Source organism: Scyliorhinus canicula, chromosome 9 (assembly GCF_902713615.1).
Source record: "Scyliorhinus canicula chromosome 9, sScyCan1.1, whole genome shotgun sequence".
Classification (NCBI taxonomy): Eukaryota; Metazoa; Chordata; class Chondrichthyes; order Carcharhiniformes; family Scyliorhinidae; genus Scyliorhinus; species Scyliorhinus canicula.
Genome location: NC_052154.1, coordinates 139838752 through 139858973, shown reverse-complemented (window position 1 = coordinate 139858973; position 20222 = coordinate 139838752). Strand labels below are relative to the sequence as shown.

Below are 20222 nucleotides of genomic sequence, written 5' to 3'. Positions count from 1 at the left end.
TTCCCCCTTATTTTCAACACTCAATTTCTTCGATAGTTCTGAATGAGATTGCCAAGTCACTGCTATACAGTAGGCAGTTTTGTGTTGTGAGCCTGCACCTTATTAAGATCGGAGCTGAAACTACCAAACTTAATTTCACTTTTAGAGGCAGGAGACAGGCAACTTTTAGCCCCTCAACCTGGACAATAGTCTCAAAGATTAAAAAGATGAAATGCTGATATAAAGTGAAGTTGGCAAACAATGTGTATGCTGTGTTAGAAGTGACAATGCTCCCTTAACCAGCTGTCACGTTGGAATTAATCCAGTCAATTTCTCCTGTACCATTATCTAACACACCACACTACTGACCTAAATGCAATTGTGTGCTTTGTTATTGTTCCGAAAGGAGCATATTTAAGATTGGTTAAGGAATACTTACTATTTTTTAGCTTTTCCAAATACAACCATAATTTTTTCTTACCATTTGGTTCGACTATTGCAACTTGTAATGAAGGTCAACTCCAATTTGCCAGTGACGACTTGATGCCACAGAATGGAAATCGCTACCATTCTTTGGGATCTATGGGTTCACCAAGTCAGGCCTAAAAGTAAAGACAGAAATAATTACACTTGTATAAATTACACAGTCTATTAAATTGCCTCAAAGCACAAAAAGTATTTTGCAGAAGTTGCATATTGGTCAGTAAAGCTCGAATAAGTAATGTGGAAAATAAACAAGGTGAATTTTTGAATTTGATACTAAAAACACCACGTTGGGGCAGAAATAAGAATGATTTTCTCCTTATTTGATCTGTGCAATATCTAACCACATCAGTGCCCAAAATGGAGCAGTAATCTATTTCCCAACACTAATATCCCGCACCCTGATGAATACAAATTTCACCGAAAAAATAAGTTACTGCAGATGCTGGAATCTGAAACAAAAACAGAAAATACTGGACAATCTCAGCGGGTCTGACAGCATCTGAGAAGAGAAAAGGGAGCTAACGTTTCAAGTCTGGATGACTCTTTGTCAAAGCTTTGACAAAATGTCATCCACACTCTAAACGTTCACTCCCTTTTCTCTCCACAGATGCTGTCAGACCTGCTAAGAAATAGTTAGGATTGAAATTATATTTTCCAATAGTAAGCAACACAATGCAGACATAGTAAATCATTCCTGCTCTTTTAATTGATCAGTGTTACCTTTTATCAGAATAGAAGAAAATATGTTTCAGATGAAAATTAGAATATTATTAACAGCAGAAATTAGAATCCCTAATGCATGACCTTATGTGCACATTTCATTGCAGACTTCTGGTGATGAAGGTACCAGTGTGAGTTAATCCCCTTGCATTTGCTGCTTAGTATTCTAGCATGAATCTGCAAATGCGCACTTAAACATGGAAATCCAGAAGTTGCTGTCAGTGATTCATAATTTTTCCACAGGTTGCGCTTTTTAAGTCATCCGCCAATCATCTCCATTCTCAATCAATTAGAAATCTGTAAACTGATGATAATGTGACCCTTTATGCCATTACCCTCACTGTAAAAACCCTTGAAAAATTTACAAAATGAGTAGCGACTGGGATTTTTAATGGCAACTCTACGGTCAACCAACCACTGTACATCTTCTACACTGTGGGTCAGGTGTCACATACATGAAACAAAGCACAAGGACCAAGGAACAGCACTGTGCTAACTCATGTTATTAATATTGGACACTACAATAGAGGTAAACCATTGATTTAAACTTTGTTTACTCATTACAACACAAGCATGAGATGGCAAGTGATACACTTGAAGAACCGAGCATGATAGTGTAGGGCAAGGGCTGCACGGGGACACAGTGGGTAGCACTGCTGCCTCACGGCACTGAGGACCCAGTTCGATCCTGGCCCCTGGTCACTGAATGTGTGGAGTTTGCACATTCTCCCCGTGTCAGCATAGTAGGCTCACCACCACAACCCAAAGATGTGCATTGGCCACAGTAAATTTACCCTTAATTGGAATTTTTAAAAAAACAAATAAATAAAAATAAATTGCTTCTAATGATAGTGGATGGCAATAATATTCTAGCTGTGGCCTTCTTTCCAGCAAACTGCAATTAATGTCTGCCATGCCAGGATTCCTTACACCGTTGCCTTCTTTCCCTGTGTCTGGCTAAGGCTGGTATGAATTGCAGGAGCTTAATGGCTGTCTAGGTCTTGTTCTTCCTGATAATTCCCTTCTGCTCTTAATTCCCCATGAAATAATTCATGTCAGCATCAACGGGGCCGAGGTGGAGATATTTATTAGTTTCAAATTCCTAGGGAGACACATCTCCAAAAATCTGTCCTGGTCCACCCACATCGATTCTATCACCAAGAAAGCACAACAGCGCCTATACTTCCTCATGAAAATAAGGAAATTCGGCACATCCACATAACTCTTACCAACTTTTACAGATACGCCATAGAAAGCATCCTATCTGGCTGCATCACAGCCTGGTATGGCAACTGCTCGGTCCAAGACCGCAAGAAACTTCAGAGAGTCGTCAACGCAGCCTAGTCCATCACACGAACCTGCCTCCCATCCATTGACTCCATCTACACCTCCCGCTGCCTGGGGAAAGCGGGCAGCATAATCAATGACCCCTCCCACCTGGCTTACTCAGTCTTCCAACTTCTTCCATCGGGCAGGAGATACAGAAGTCTGAGAACACGTACGAACAGACTCAAAAACAGATCCTTCCCCGCTGTTACCAGACTCCTAAATGGCCCTCTAATGGACTGACCTCATTAAAACTACACCCCTGTATGCTTCACCCGTTGCCGGTGTTATGTAGTTACATTGTGTACCTTGTGTTGCCCTGTTACGTATTTTCTTTTATTTCCTTTTCTTTTCATGTGCTTAATGATCTGTTGAACTGCTCGCAGAAAAATACTTTTCACTGTACCTCGGTACATGTGACAGTAAACAAAATCCAAATCAAATCCAATCCAATCCAAGAGTGAACAGATAACTGCCTTAAAAATACATTAACAAGATGCCCTGCATGTTCTGTGCTGTTTGCCCCTACAATGTCGACACTGAAATGAGAAGAAAACCTTTATTTCATACAGGGCACAGAATTGTGCACAGAGACTCGGAACTGAAGTTTCCTCGTCCTGTGGAGACAGGTTAGGTGGCAGAAACGGGAGCAAATAGGGTTGGCTACCTGAAGTGTCAAGTTATTGAGTGATCTTGTCAAAAGTGAGGTGAGCGCAGCCGAGGCAACCCGTCCAGCAGTAATGGGTAGCCAGTCATTCATTGGCCCATTGGGGAAATGTTGATGGTGCCACCGGGATCTTCCCGACTGAGTATGGGCTTCAATTGTGAGGCTGGAGCCCAGCAGGTAGCTGAAGGTGACCTGCCAGTTACAGGCTGGGCTGACATTGATGCCTTCTTTCCACCACTACAACAACCCTGGGATGTGGCAGTCACATCTGGAGAGGTTTCTCCTCCACAATGTTTGCCTGACAGCTGTGACCCTGCGTTGGTTTAATTTTTTGCAGTGCTGGAGAGAACACCTCCATTTTGAGGCACCCTCGCAGAATCCTGCCTCTGTGAGTAGTCCCAATGTCTCTCGGTGAGACTGCTGGCTGGACATCACTCCAGGCCCTCCTACTGAGCCTCCCACTTCCATCCTCTGCCTGCTGTGCTTAATTGGATGGCAGTCCAGCAGTAGCATCATAATGAACAACATTGCACCACGGCCATTTCCCAGTTTCCATTCCAGAATTGATCACAACCCAACTGGGAGATTCAGCCCTTGACTGCAATGAATACAGAAAGCCATGAATTCAGTATGGTCCGCCTGAATTATTCCTGATGGCCAATAGCAAAAATTGTAGCCTGTGCCGCACATGTGTGTCTTCCTTGATCATTCCTTTGCAGACAGACTGGCTGACACTGCATAACTCCCTTCTGATAGCCTGGAAGAAGCTTTAGTGTTGAAGTGTGTGAACAGCTTCCTGTCGCTCTGTTGGAGACCGTAAGTCTTAAGAGGAGCAGGTGGGGAGGCTGAATAACTATTACCTGTGAAAAAGTGAGTCAAACCTTTTGTAACTCCTTGGCACTCCCTTTAAGGCCAGTGTCATCAAAAATTAGAATACTTGGGCGGTAGTGTGGCACAGTGGTTGGCATTGCTGCCTCACGGCGCCGAGGTCTCAGATTCGATCCCGGCTCTGGGTCATTGTCTGTGTGGAGTTTGCACATTCTCCCCGTGTTTGTGTGGGTTTCACCCCCACAACCCAAAGATGTGCAAGGTAGGTGGATGATCACGCTAGATTGCTCCTTAATTGGAAAAAATGACTTGGGTACTCTAAATTTATTAAAATAAAGAAAAAAAATTAGAATACTGCTCCTCTAGCTGAGGAGCTCACCTAACATCTCACTCGCACTGCTGAATACAGCTTACAGGAAAACCTATCATTTGATAGATATTTTCTTTAGTTTTCAACTCTGGGCCGGGATTCTCCCCTACCCGGCGGGGCGGGGGAATCCCGGCGGGATGGAGTGGCGTGAACCACTCTGGCGTCAGGCCGCCCCAAAAGTGCGGATTTCTCCGCACCTTTAGGGGCCAAGTCCTAACCTTGAGGGGCTAGGCCTGCGTCGGAGTGATTGGCGCCCCGCCGACTGGCGGGAAAGGCCTTTGGTGCCACGCCAGCCGGGGTCGGAGCGTCAGCGGCTGCTGGCGTCATCCCCGCCCGTTCATGCGCAGGGGAGGGGGTCACTTCCGCGTCTGCCATTGTGAAGGCTATGGCGAAGGCGGAAGGAAAAGAGTGCCCACACGGCACAGGCCCGCCCGCCGATCGGTGGGTCCCGATCGCGGGCCAGGCCACTGTGGGGGCACCCCCTGGGGCCAGATCGCCCCGCACCCCCCCCTCCCCCCCCAGGACCCTGGAGACCGTTCGTGCCGCCTGGTCCTGCCGGTAAAAGAGGTGGTTTGACTCCCGCCGGCTGGACCGTCATGACGGCAGCAGCATTTTGGCCCATTGCGGGCCGGAGAATCGCCGGGGGTGGGGGGGCCGCCAACAGGCACGGCGCGATTCCCACCCCCGCTGAATCGGCACTCAATTGGGCCGGAGACTTCGGGAGACGGCCTGGGCGGGATTCACGCCGGCCCCCGGCGGTTCTCCGACCCGGCGGTGGGGTCGGAGAATCCCGCCCCAGCTTTATCTTTCTCACAATTTTTATTTTCTCCATTTGGTCAAGGCTGCTATGGCCAGTGCTCCTCAAACCTTCCTTTCATGTTCCCTGTAGGATCCCAAATGCACCCTATATAGGGATATGGACCCTGTGTAGGAAGGTGGGATTAGAAAGGGCACATGGATGTCCTAGGGCTGGCATGGACAAGATAGGCCAAATGGGCTTCTTCTGTGATGTAACTTATCTATGATTCTAAATACCTTTGGTATTCCATGTGTCTGCATTGTATTGAAATAGTAGACGGAAATTAACCGAAAAATTTTGAAGTTTATTTGTGGGTTTTACAGGGAGCGAGTTCACCACCACTGTCAAACGGCACTGTCACTTTTATGAACCCTGGGGAGATTCTCACCGGTTTAGCCCACACTTCAAGTTATTTACATCACTGGGGAGCTACACTCAGAGAGTGGGCCGCCATTTTGAAAGGGTGCCCGATCTCTAAGTGAGCTTGTGACATTGCCCATCGGTGGGCAATGTCACAAGCTCAATTAGAGATTGGGCACCCTTTCAAAATGACGGCAATTGCCCACTGATGGGCAATGTCACCCCCCACACACATGGGCACTACCCACTCCCTATCAAGTGCGAACACCCCGCTATGGCATCTCTGGGGGCCCCACGCTTCAGCCCCCATGGCCCCTTATATGTCTTCTCTCCAGACTCCCATCATTCCCCCCAATCTCGCAGGGGCCTCTACATACCTGCCCTGCTGCCCCACTATTCAAACCCCCTCTCCATCCTCTTTACATGGGCATGGACCTCGTCCGGCCCTGACCCTTGCAGTGCCATCCTGGCACCTGGGCACCCTTGAACTGGCACCCAACAGTGCTCCTGCCATCTTGGCAGTACCAAGGTGCCAGCTGGGCAGTGCCTAGGTGGCCCCATTCTAGAGGGGGGGGGGGCCAGGGAACCATCATGCACTATACCACGACACCCATGAGCTTCAATAACCCTGTAGACTCACTCCCCCCCCCCCCCCCCCCCCCACGTCCCATGTCGTTCTGTTTGGTCCACATTTGTGTGGATCAGTACTGAACAGCACCCTGCTGCAGCCTCACTGGGGAAGCTGGTCAACCCCGGGAAGTTGGTAGGTCCCGGGTGAGCTTGCCTAAGTAGGTTTAAACCCTACTTAGATGCCCGCTGTTCAGTCACGGACCCTTTGGGTGTGATTCTGATCGTGAGGCCTTGCAGGACTTGGGTATATCCTGCGAAGCATGAGGCTGTCAGGAAGCCCGCGGGAGGCCTCACCCGGGATCTACCAGCCGTTTTGCACTCAATTGCGCCCCAAATCTCATTGTACAAGGGGGGATTCCATGGTCCACAGTGCTTACCGGGAGTGCGTTTAAAGCAGGAATTCATGTGTGTGAAGCTTATCATTTTCCCATCCCAGACGTTCACAGGTACAACATTAACAATTTTCTTAGCTAGGCTCCTTGCGAGGGCTCCTCCCCAGTGGGAGTATGGATTTGCAGAATCATCCCGGCAGCATCCTACTTTAATTCATCTTTACACAGGGTCACAAGTAATGGAAAACACTTACTATCTTTCTGCTTGTTAAAACATGACTTTGCCATCACTTAATCCATGGCCAGAATGTTAGATCTGGGGTCAGACCCGGCCGAATGTAAAATTTCATCAAATGATATAGGGTATGTTTCTTGACATCACCGTGCACACATGCAATTTTGAGGTCAGCATGTGTGTGCCAGGATTGTATGTGTGTCTGCTGACAATTAAAGGGCCAATTAAGGCCATTAACAAGCCAAAACACAGTGGCATTATGCTGCCCGGACAATCTTCTGCTCGTCACACAGGCAAAACAGGTGGACACTAATCACTTTTTATGCATTTCCTCATCCAAGTGTGGAATAAAAGGCCCCCGCAGCAGTAGCACTTTCTTTGTCATAGCTAGTTTGTCCCAGGACATTCCATACCAGTGGTCTTGAAAGTCACAGCTGCCCTCAACATCTACATACCCGGTTCTTTCCAAGGCTCAGTGGGGAACTGTGTGGCATCTCTCAATCAGCCACACTCAGTTGTGTCATCTTTAGACATGTCCTCACATTCATCCATTACTGGACAGGCAATGGCAGCTGGGCAGCGGGAACATGAGGCTTTGCGAGATTTCCCTGCATCCAGGGTGCAATAGATTGCATTCATGTGGCTATCAAGGCACCAGCAGGAAGGTCGGGAACTTTCCTAAACAGAAGGGATTCCATTCAATGAATGTTCAGATTGTCTGTGACCACAGGACACAGATTCTCTTAAGTTTGTGCCTGTTACCCCAAGACCTCACAATGCCTAAATGTGCCACTCAGTTGTTCATGGCTCCTGCACAATTAGATGGATGGCTCCTGGTTGACAAGGGCTATCCCTTGAAGTGGTGTTTGATGACCCCACTATGTTACCCAGTGGAGGCTCCACAGGCCATGGAGAATGACTCCAGTGATGGGTCTGAGGAAGGGATGTACAGAATAAAGACATTGAGTTGGGTGGCAGGGGAATTCAGGGGGGCAGGAGCACCAGAGGTGCTTTGATACTGTGGATCGTTAGATGGGTATCGATACTTGTTCACGCCAATGGCACTGTCTCCTTTACAAGCAATTATTAAATGAGAACACAGCCCAAAACATCAGCACAACACTATGCGATACAGTTACCAGTCTGTACAGCATCTGGCACCTATTCAAAGCATACAGCCAACTCAACCCATGAAAGTAAAATAAATGTGAATGTTATTGCACAAGAACAGACAAAGAACATAAAAACTTGCCACCTTTAACACAAATTTCAAAATAATGAACACAAATAATATTACCCGTGACATGCACTTGCTGTGCCCAACGTGCCTTCAATTTACATCAGTAGGGGCTTCGTTTTGGCATCCCCCCGCCCTCTGCTGGCAGCAGCACTGGAGGACGCCTGCTGACTTTGTTATCCTGTTGATTATCATGCCTTGGCAATTGTCCTCTGACTAGCAAAGCCTGAATTGACTCCAATTGGGAAGGAGCATTAGTCCCATAACTGGGGGACATTCTTCAATCGTCACGGCACTATGAGATGCAGTGGTCACTGGCAAAAGGGGCGGAGGAGCTAGTGCCTTCATCCAGAGCACCCAAACAGGACCCCACAGAGATGACAGATGGCTGCCAGCATGTGATGTGTTTGGACTTCCCTGCCAACCATTGATGGATCTACCCAGCTCACAACGCCACACGAGATCCAACACAATCTCACGAGCCATTGCAAAGTAAAATCCCGCTCATTGTGGGCAGAATCACCTTTTTGCAAATCTGCATATTAGCGCGAGACAGCTAGTCTCACTCTAATGTGCAGATTCCCAGCCTACTCGAGACTTTGAGATTCATCCCCTTTGCTTTGGAGACTTTGGGCACGTGCCATTTGGTACTGGGCTCCACAAATGGGGACAAGACGGAATGGCACTTGTGGGGGGTCTCCCAAGGGATTGGAGGTTCCCAGCTGCATGCCCTTTGGGCACTGGCACTGCTGGTGCTACCTGGGTGACAGCCTGGCACTGCCAAGGTGCCCAGGTTGCACAGCCAGCTGACATGAGCACTGCCAGGTTGACAGTGTCAAGATGATAGTTTTTGTGTGCATGTGATTGGGCTGGGAGTGCCCTGCATGGGTGTTGTGGGGATACTGGGGGTGGGCTGGGGACCCTCCCATTGTGTGTTCAGCCTGGGGGGTCATTTCAGGGGCCTCAGAAATTGGGATGCCATTTAAAAATGGTGTCCCAATTGCTTGCTACAGTGGGGAGTTCTGGTGAGTTGAGCTCCTCAGTGAACAAAATGGGGGCTATGAGTGGCTTTGTCCCCACTGAGGCCCCTTACATAACGTGAGTCGCGCTCGGTATGGGACTTTGTTCCCAATTAGTTGAATCCGCCCAACGTGTTTTTGTTATTTGAATGTTTGTGGGTTTACAGCCTCATGTGTTTGTCCTTCACCATGACTGATGTTGTTGTTGCATTGTGTTCCATGTTTGTCTCAATTGGAGGTTGAGTTAATGTGTCCTGTCAAGGGGGTTTGGATTTGTTCTTCCTGGTATGCTCTATTTCGAATGGGGGAGTGGGGTATGAGGTAGTTTGGGCTGTTCGGGTAGGGTTCTTTTGGTTCTTTTCCAAGTGGGGGATCACCATGTTAGCAGTTATGCTAGCATATGGAAGCAGTGTGAGGGAGGGGGCTGCAGCGGGTAGCCTGCGGGGGGTGGGGGGTGGGGGGTGGGGGGGGGGGGGGGGCTGATTTGGTTGGCTGGGCTTTCTTTGTTTAAGGGGGAGAGGGGTGGACAGGGTGTTCCTTGGAGTGGGGCGGGTTGGCTGACTAAACAAAGGGGAGGGAGGGGTGGTGGTTAAGAAGCCAAGGGAGGGGGGGAAGAGTTGGGGTGGGGGGGGGGGGGGAGAACAATAGAGTGCTGGTGACTCAGGTCTCTTTGTGGTTGGGATTGGGTGATGGTGGCCAGTTTGCGTGGGCCTGGGACCGAGGCAGCCTGGAGTCAGCTGGATTTCCTCACAAAGTGGATACGGCGAATCCTAACAGAGGGGGTGGGGTTCAGAGACCCATTGTCAAGATGATTGCATAGAATGTGAGGGGGTTAAATGGTCTGTAAAAAGATCCCTGGTGTTCGCTCACTTGAAAAGCTTGAAAGTCGATGTAATCTTCTTGCAGGAGACACATTTGAGGGCTGGAGATCAAACGAGGCTAAGGAAGTTGTGAGTGGAGCATGCGTTTTATTCAAATTTTGATACGAAGTTGAGGGGGTAGCGGTCTTGTTTAACAAGAGGGTGGCTTTTATGGCAGCCAGTATCGTGGCGGATCCTGGGGGATGATATGTGATGGTGAGTGGGGTATTGGCAGGGGTGCCGGTAGTTTTAGTTCATACATACGCACTGAATTGGTACAACGCAGATTTTATTAAGAAGGGAATGGTTGCCACCCCAACCTTGACTCTCATCAGTTGATCAGATGAAATGAAATGAAATGAAAATCGCTTATTGTCACGAGTAGGCTTCAATTAAGTTACTGTGAAAAGCCCCTAGTCGCCACATTCCGGCGCCTATCCGGGGAGGCTGGTACGGGAATCGAACCGTGCTGCTGGCCTGCTTGGTCTGCTTTAAAAGCCAGTGATTTAGCCGAGTGAGCTGGTGACTTCAATTGTGCATTGGACCCGAGGATGGAAAGGTCGAGCCCCAAGTCCTTGGCAAAAGAGTTGGCATTGCTTATGGAGTAGATGCAGGGAGTTGGACACTTGGAGGTTTAGTCAATCGAGAGGAGGGATTTTTCCTTCTTCTCCCATGTGCATCAGGCATACTCCCACTTCTTGTGGTGAGGAAATTGGTACTCCCGGAGGTGGTGGGGGCTGAGTCCACCTGGAGTAATATTGGATCGTGCACCACATTATGTGGATGTGTGGCTGGGGACATGCGAGCCGAGCGCCCCCTGTGCAAGTTAGACATGGCGCTCCTGGCAGACAAGGAGTTCTGTGAGAAGGTAGCCTCGGCCATAAGGAACTATGTAGACTTCGATCAGAATGGGGAAGTCTCGCCCTCTACGTCTGGGAAGCGCTGAAGGTGGTGTTCAGAGAGGAGGTAATCTCATATGAGGCCCACAGGGGCAAGAATGGAAGTGTGGACAGGCAAAGGTTGGACGACTCAACTCTGGAGATGGACCAGCAGAATTCCACAGCCTCAACAAAGCAGCTGTTAGCGGAGAGAAAGAGGTAGCAGATGGAATTTGATTTGGTGTTGACCGGGAAGGCAGTGAACCAACTGCGTCACTCACAGGGAGCCTTTTATGAGGATGGTGAGAAGGCCAGCCGCCTATTGGCTCACCAGCTGAGACGACAGGCAGCCGCACGAGAGATAGCCCAGGTTAACAACAAGGGGAAGGCTAGTGACAGCTCCAGACAAAATTTATGCCGCATTTGAGGCATTGTACTGGGGGCTGTATAGGATGTTTTTGATGCTGCGCTGGAAAGCTGGAACCAGTACGCACAACGAATGCGTTACTATTTCCGGGCAAACAATATCATCGAAAACGAGCGCCAGGTGGTCATATTGCTCACCACCTGCGGCCCGCATACGTTTGGGGTGATTAGGAGCCTTACGTACCCAGCTGCGCCAGACACCAAAACGTTTGATGAACTTGTGAACTTAGTGGGCAACATTTTAACCCAACCCCATCCATGATAGTCCAACGTTACCGGTTTAATACCGCTGAGAGGACCCCAGGAGAATCCCTTGCCGACTTTCTATCCAGGCTACGCAGGATTGCGGAGTACTGTGACTATGGTGAGACCTTATCAGAAATGTTACGCGACCGTTTGGTTTGTGGTATTAACAATGCGGCCACCCAGAGAAAGTTGTTAGCCAAGCCAACATTGACTTTTCAGCAGGCCATTCAAATAGTATTGTCCCGAGAAAGCGCAGAACGAGGAGTGCGGGAGCTACAGGGAATGGAGGTGCATGCCTTGGGGCGCAACCCCTTCCGTCTGAAAGCATCCACCCGCACCCCTGCGGTACCTTGGGCAAGGCGACGTCCGGATCGACATTCCTCCCTGAAGGGAGCCTTCTCCAGAACCAATGGATGAGGAGCCATGTCCATGTCAGACTTGTAGGCGCCGACCCCGGCGCGGACGCCAGTTTTGGGGGCGGCAGAGGTGCCATCGTTCTGACAGAAACTGGGGCCAGCCCAGGGGCCGTACCTTTCATTTGGATGAACCTGCGGCGACTACTCCCGAGGACGTGGAGACGAAGGATGACTGCCTGCAGCTGCATTGTGTGGCAGCTCCCCGTGTGGCCCCCATTAAAGTGACAGTACGGGTCAATGGTCACCCGCTTGAGATGGAGTTGGACACTGGCGCAGCGGTCTCCGTGATCGCCCAGAGGACATTCGACCGCATCAAGCAGGGTATACAGACACTTTCATTAACCGACACACAGGCCAAGTTGGCCACCTACACGAGGGAACCATTGGACATTGCAGGAACTACGATGACCCCTGTTTATGGACGCCAGGAGGGGCGTTTCCCACTTATCTTGGTGCGTGGCCTTGGGCCCAGCCTGTTGGGTTGGGACTGGTTGCACCATTTGCGGTTGCAGTGGCAGCACATCCTCCAAACAGTTTCTGGAGGGTTGACTGAGGTCCTAGGACGATACCCAGATGTATTCCAGCCCGGCTTGGGGAAAATAAAAGCGGCTGTAGCCCGTATCCAAGTCGAACCAGGAGCCACACCGCGCTATTTCCGGGCGCGCCCGGTGCCTTACACCTTGCTCGAGAAGGTAGAAGGGGAGCTCACTCGTTTGGAGACTTTGGGTGTCATCAGGCCTGTCCGTTTCGCCGACTGGGCAGCACCAATTGTACCTGTAATGAAGCCAGATGCCACAGTTCGCTTGTGCGGCGACTATAAACTTCGGCTTCCCGACTCGACCAATACCCAATGCCTCACATAGAGGATCTCTACGCGAAGCTTGCAGGCGGACTCTCATTCACAAAATTAGATATGAGTCACGCCGACCTACAGTTGGAGCTGGACCCTGCCTCCCGGCCATATGTAACGATTGATACACACCGGGGCCTGTATGAATATACACGTTTGCCCTTTGGAGTATCCTCTGCCTGCGCTATTTTTCAACGCGTTATGGAGGGCATTTTGAGAGGTTTACCGCGTGTTGCTGTCTACTTAGATGACGTTTTGATCAAAGGGACGTCGGACCAGGAACATTTGGAAAATTTGGAGGCTGTCCTTTGACGCTTTTCGGAGGCTGGAGTTCGTTTACGTCGCACAAAGTGCGTTTTTCAGGCGAAGGAAGTAGTCTACCTGGGTTATCGGGTGGACCGCGAAGGTTTGCACCCCGTCGCAGAGAAGGTGCGCGTGATTCAACAGGCCCCCGCCCCGACTGACACTTCGCATCTACGTTCGTTTCTCGGCCTCGTAAACTATTACGGAAAGTTCCTCCCCAATCTGGCAACTGCACTGGCCCCATTGCACCTTCTGCTAAAGAAGAATCACACCTGGGTTTGGGGTCAGCCGCAAGAAACCGCTTTCCAGCGGGTAAATCAACAATTATCGTCGTCTGGGTTACTAACCCACTAGGATCCTGGAAAGCCTTTGCTCGTCACATGTGATGCATCCCCGTATGGTATTGGGGCCGTCCTGTCCCACAAGATGGAGAACGGGGCCGAGCGTCCGATAGCTTTCGCCTCCCGCACACTGACTGCAGCGGAAAAAAAGCACGCGCAGATCGAGAAGGAGGGCCTGGCAGTGGTCTTTGCGGTGAAACGTTTCCACCAGTGCGTATATGGCCGCCACTTCACTATCGTGACTGATCATAAGCCTCTCCTGGGACTTTTCAGAGAGGATAAGCCAATACCGCCCATTGCTTCCGCACGGATCCAGCACTGGGCTTTGTTGCTCGCTGCATACGAGTATTCTCTGGAGCACAAACCAGGAACCCAGATAGGGAATGCCGATGCACTGAGCCGATTGTCTTTATCGACCGGCCCCATGTCGACCCCCATGACCGATGAGGTGGTTGCAACCCTAAATTTTATGGACACCTTGCCTGTCACGGCATCACAGATCCGTGAGTGGACCCAGACGGAGCCAGTCCTGTCAAAGGTTCGGCACATAGTCCTGTATGGTGGGCGCATAGACAGCTCCCAGGCGAGTTGCGGGCATTTTCCTCCAAGCTGTCCGAATTCAGCGTGGAAGACGGCATCCTTTTGTGGGGGACACGTGTGATTGTCCCGGAAAAAGGACAGGAGCTGATACTGAGAGACTTGCACAATGGGCATCCAGGTGTGACCAAGATGAAAATGTTGGCCCGGAATTATGTCTGGTGACCAGGCCTCGACACCGACATTGAGAAGGTGGCCCAAAACTGCTCCATTTGCCAGGAGCATCAGAAGCTTCCGCCGGCCGCGCCCCTACATCACTGGGAATGGCCAGGGCGGCCTTGGGCGCGCTTGCATGCGGATTTTGCCGGCCCTTTTCAAAGATCCATGTTCCTGCTATTAATCGACGTCCAGTCTAAATGGCTAGAGGTGCATAAGGGAGGCACAACGTCCTGCACAACAATCGAGAAGATGCGTTTGTCTTTCAGTACGCATGGCCTCCCCGAGGTGCTGGTCATGGACAATTGCACTCAGTTCACAAGTGAGGAGTTTGCGAGGTTCATGAAGATGAACGGCATACGCCACATCCGCACTGCCCCTTACCACCCGGCTTCAAATGGGTTGGCGGAGCGCGCAGTGCAGACATTCAAACGAGGCCTCAAGAAGCAGTCTTCCGGGTCGATGGACACGAGACTGGCTCGTTTTTTGTTTTCATATGGGACCACCCCCCATGCGGTGACTGGGGTAGCTCCCGTAGAACTCTTAATGGGCTGGAGACTTCGCACCCGCCTTAGCATGGTTTTCCCAGACATTGGCGCAAAAGTACGCCGCACACAAGAATGGCAGGGACGTGGTTTTTGTCGGCATCGGCCGATTCAGCAGTTTACGCCCGGTGACCCAGTGTTCGTTCGGAATTTTGCTGGTGGTGCCCAGTGGGTCCCTGGTGTAATCTTTCGCCAAACGGGCCCTATCTCTTACCAGGTGCAAGCCCAGGGTCGTCTCCATGTTCGGTCCAGAAGACTATCACTTCCAAAGATTCCCCGCCCCAGGAGCTCATTTCTACAGCCACAGAGACCAGACACAATGGAAAGTATTCCTCACAATCTTCCACTGGTGCCTCACTCAAAGCCTGCGCAGGTCGTGACAGAACCGCGTGGAGATAGAGACGCAGCAGACTCTGACTCCAAGATGGAGACACAAGACACCTCAGAGGGGGAATCCTCGGGCCCACGGGTCGTGCATGGACAACCGTTGCGACGTTCATCACGGAAGCGCCGGTCTCCATCTCGTTACACGCCGCCCGATCCAGCGCCTCGTGCAAATGGGGTCCGGCCTGCGGCAAAACGTGTCCGACGCCCTCCATCGCCAGGGTCTTCGGTGGATTCCTTGGACTTTGGGGGGGGAGGGATGTTATAATCCTGCCTGCTTACCATTGGCTGGGGACTAATGGCAATCCCACAATCCTTTGGGAGTATGAGCTTCCCCAATGAGGGGGGCAGAGAAATCATTAGCAGACTCCCTGCATAAATAGAGCTGGCTAGTTTGGAACCAGCAGAGAGAGAGGAGTGAGCAGCAAGGGAAGTTGCTGCTGTTGTATATATATGTTATTGTAAATAAATGTTATTTCTTTGTATCCTGAAGACTCATGCTGGATTCTTCGTGGCCCTCACAAAATGTTTGCAGCATCATTGACATCACGCTCTGTCATGAAGGGACCTGCACCAAAATTGTTGACGCAGGCATCAATCTCCCTGATCCCAAAGAAGGACAAGGAACCGGTGGAGTGTGGGTCTTATAGGCCTATTTCTTTTCTGAACACCGATACAAAGGTGTAGGTTTAGGGCAGCATGGTAGCATGGTGGTTAGCATCAATGCTTCACAGCTCCAGGGTCCCAGGTTTGATTCCCGGCTGGGTCACTGTCTGTGTGGAGTCTGCACGTCCTCCCCGTGTGTGCGTGGGTTTCCTCCGGGTGCTCCGGTTTCCTCCCACAGTCCAAAGATGTGCGGGTTAGGTGGATTGGCCATGGTAAATTGCCCGTAGTGTCCTAATAGTAAGGTTAAGGGAGTTGTTGGGTTACGGGTATAGGGTGTAGGGTGGATATGTGGATTTGAGTAGGGTGATCATTGCTCGGCACAACATCGAGGGCCGAAGGGCCTGTTCTGTGCTGTACTGTTCTATGTAACTCTATGTGTTAGCTAAGGTGTTAGCGAAGCATCTGGAGGGTTGTTTGCCAGACGTGTTTTCCGAGAACCACATTAGATTTGTTATGGGGCAACAGTTGTCGACCAAAATCAAGAGACTCTTGAACGTGATCATGTCCGCATCTAGGGAGAAGGTGCCTGAAGTAATCATTTTCGTGGATGCAGAGAAAGGTTTGAATTGGGTGGAGTGGAGGTACCTCTTTTGAGGTTCTGGGATGATTCAGATTTGGGCCACTGTTTATCTCCTGGATGAAGCTGTTAAATAGTGCTCCCACAGCGAGTGTCTGGACTCTGCGGCAAGCTCAGGGTATTTCCTGCTGTACAGGGGCACGAGACAGGATTGTCCGTTGTCCTCATTGTTGTTAGCACTAGCAATTGAATCCTTGGTCTTTGCACTTAGGTCATCGAATAAATGGAGAGGAATTGTGAGAGGGTGAAAGGAACATAGGGTGTCTCTTTATGCAGAATACCTGTTGTTGTATATTTCAGACCCACTGTACTGTAGGCGGAAGATAATGGAACTACTGAGGGAGTTTGCATCCTTCTCAGGATACAAACTAAATGTGAGCAAGAGTGAAATATTTCTGTTTTCCCCCTGGGTAAGGGAGGAGATTTGGGAGCACTGCCGTTCAAGCTTGCCATGTCAAAATTTAGATATCTAATGTGGTTCATGATGTGGAACGCCGGCATTGGACTGGGGTGAGCACAGTAAGAAGTCTTACCAGGTTAAAGTCCAACATGTTTGTTTCAAACACTAGCTTTCGGAGCACTGCTCCTTCCTCAGGTGAAGTGGTTCATGATTGGGCCCTGCTGCACAGTTTGAACTTGGCCAGTCTGGTGGCGGGGGTGAAAGGGGACTTGAAGAGGTGGGATGCCCTACTGCTTTCTATGGCGGGGAGAGTACAGACGATCAAAATGAACACCTTGCCATGATTTCTATTTGTGTTCCAGTCTCTCCCGATCTTCCTCCCCAAATCTTTTATCGTTAGGATGAACAAGTTAATCGCAGCCTTTGAGTGAGCGGGCGTGACACCCAAGATTCAGAGAGCCTTTCCGCAGAGGAGACAGCGTTTGGGAAGGCCGAGGTTACCAAATGTAATGTTCAACTACTGGCCGGCGAACATTGAGAAGGTGCAGCGGTGGTGGGTGGAGCATGGTTTGGGGTGGGGGCAAATGGAAGAAGTCTCTCGTGTAGGGTCAAGTTTAAGGGCATTGGTTACTGCCCCTCTCCCGTTTTCACCGGCCAAATTCACAACAAACCCGGATGTGGTGGCACCTCTAAAAATCTGGAATCAATTCAGGCAACATTTTAGATTAGGGGGCATATCAGTACTATCACCAATCTGCAGAACCCAGAGATTTGCACCGTCTGGGATGGATGCAATGTACAGGATTTGGAATATGGAGGGGATCGAGAGGTGTAGTGATCTGTATATGGAGGGTAGGTTCATGGAGCTGGAAGAGTTGGAGGAAAATGCCAACTCTCAAGGGGGAGCGAGTATTGATATGTGCAGGTGCGGGACTTTGTTCGCAAAGAACTCCCTTTGTTCCCCCAGTTACCGAGACAGGTACTGATGGAAAGGATGGTATCTTGCGATGAGCTTCTTGTGATGAGCTGGGGAAAGGGAAGATCTCAGACATAAATGGGTGGCTGCTGGAGACAGTGAAAGCCCCGTTAGAAGAGATAAAGGGGAAGTAGGAAGAGGAATTGGGCTTGGGGCTGGAGGGAGTGAGATTTTGTCTCAGGCAAATTCTACTTCCTCTTGCGCCAGGCTGAGCTTGATTTAAGGTAGTTCATAGGGCGTGCAAACTAGAGCCCAAATGAGTGGGTTCTCCCCAGATCGGGAGGATAGGTGTGAGTGGTGTTTAGTGGGGGAGGGGGGGTGGGAGGGCAGTGAACCACTCGTACATGTTCTAGTCCTGCCCAAAATTGGTTGTGTTCTGGGTCTCCTCTTTGAGGCCATGTCAGTGATCGTGGTGGTTAGGTTGGAACCGTGCCCACTGGTGGCTATCTTTGGGATTTGGGGCATGCCGGAGCTACTAGGGGGGGAAGAGGGTCGATACCTTTAGCCTTCACCTCTCTGAATGCTTGGCAATGAGCCCTGTGTGGATGGAGGTCAATGGTAAAACCCTCGGGCTTCGGCATGGTTGGGGGACATGGCAGAATCTCTGTGACTGGAATAGGTTAAAGAAGCTGTTCATTGCTTTCTTGTTTGTGGCCAGCAATTGGGTGGGGAGGTGGGAGGATGGGAGGGGTGGAGTGGAGAGGTGTGTCGGTTACGGGGAGATTGGGGGGCCTTGGGGCTCTGGGGTTATAATAATTTGTAAAAACAAAATATGACAAACTGTTTCTAATATATTTCAGTGACTTATATATGTTTGTGAATTCTTTGCATTGTTCAGAATAAAATATATATTTTTTACCGATTCTGCTCTTGAAACTGCCTCTCCATGAGAGCCACCACTCTCCCAATGGAGGAGGCTGTACACTCGGTGTTAAGGGTCAAAGCAGTATTCCTGCTCCACATGGACTCCTTCATGACAGAGAACACGGAATGCAGACACTCAGAGACCTCTGCCAGGTCTTCTTGTTCATCCTGCTGGATATGCAACATCTGCCGCCTGATGGATGACTCAGAAACTTATCAACTGCCTCACACTCTGCATGGTTTGTGGTCTCCAGCAGTGCTCCCACTGTCAACGTTCGGGGCACTCCCTGCCTCTGCTAGCTCCTCACATGAGTACCTGTGCCAGTGCCTGGTTTCGAGAGAGGATGTGATGCTGGTGCACGAGCAAATTCTTCCTGGGAGCTGAACTGAGGGTCTTTGGTGTCACCTGCAGCTCGTGCAGTAGCACATCTGTGGGAGGAAGGTGCAAGATCTGTAAATTCAATCATAGTCATTATGCAACTAGCTGGGCTGAGGAGACAATAGAGACCTGTTGCATGGTACCATCTGCATTGGAGCTTCAATGGGCACTCTGGCTGTGACAGCTCACCTTCTGGTAAGTGGAGTCCATAATGTTTCCCGTTACTACGGCACACACATAGTGAGGACACTTATTAGGTGCAATGTACAAGTCGAGGTGGAGTACTGGTACAAAGGGATCTCAGAGTACAAATGCTTTGATTATTAAAAGTTGCACCCGGTTAGCAAGGCCAGTAAAAAGCAAACCAAGCACTTGGCTTTATTTTTAGAGACATTGAAAAGTGTGGAAGTTAGCTGCATTGAAACTTGGTTAGATCACACTTAAGAGTACTGTGTTCTGGTTGCTATATTATAAAAAGAATAGAAAGAGTGCAGAAAAGATTTACAATGATGACACCTGGTAGGGATATCAGGAAAGGATGAACAGCCTGGATCTCTTTTCGGTTGAAGAAGGGCTGAGGGGTGTACTAGAAAAGTCTTCAAAATGGTGAAAGGTTTTGATAGAGTGGATGCAGAGAGAATGGGTGGAATTCTCTCATGGCCCGACTGGCAAGTTCAATGGCAGGCAGGAAATTCAGCAAGAGTCCGAAATCAGGTTTACTCCGGTGTGCATTTCCCATGAGTACTTCTGCTGGTGCCCGCCATGGTGGATCGGGAAACCGGCTGGAGGCCGGCATGAAACTGATTTGCATCCCACTAATGGGATGTAGATAGAGGCCCAATCGGATCTTCCATCCATGCACAATTCTCTGCATGCCAGCAGGAACAAGTCTGGAACAATCCAGAATGCAGAAGTCGTGACTTACCTGAACAATGCCTGAGGCTGCCTCCGTAGTTTGGGAAGGAGGCTACCAGCAACCCTGGACCCTGGAACAGCACAGCAGTGGTGGAGGAGCACATACAGTTGGATCTTCCAGTTTGAGTGTCACTGAGGAGGTCCATTGTCCAGCCTCGGAGTGTTCCTGGTGGTCCATCTTCTTTTTCAGGAGATCCATCTTCTTTCTTTAACGGTGGATCAGTAACTTTTTCAAAATGGCACCCAGATATGATGGTGAGGCTCATGTCACCATGCCAGCCCCTCCACGGAATGTGGCAGTGCCCTCCGGGTGCGTAAGTAATGAGGTTGGGGTCAGAGCATATGGTGTGGTTTTCCGCCAGTCTCTGCAGTGGCAAACACTTCCCATTCCCACCCTGGACACGGAAGCTAATCCCAGATGGGGGAATTCCACCTAATGTTTCTTCTTCAGGGCA

General features: G+C 50.0%; 1 protein-coding gene across 4 annotated transcripts in view; it reads right to left on the bottom strand.

The window, feature by feature from the left end:
• prr33 (proline rich 33) overlaps positions 1 to 20222 on the bottom strand; it is a 56852-nt gene that overhangs the window by 11280 nt on the left and 25350 nt on the right. For all 4 annotated transcript variants that reach the window (XM_038807715.1, XM_038807717.1, XM_038807713.1 and 1 more), the window contains exon 2: positions 461 to 581. In XM_038807715.1, coding sequence (XP_038663643.1) covers positions 461 to 463 — 3 coding nt within the window. In that variant the 5' untranslated portion in view covers positions 464 to 581. The remainder of the gene's footprint in view (positions 1 to 460; positions 582 to 20222) is intronic.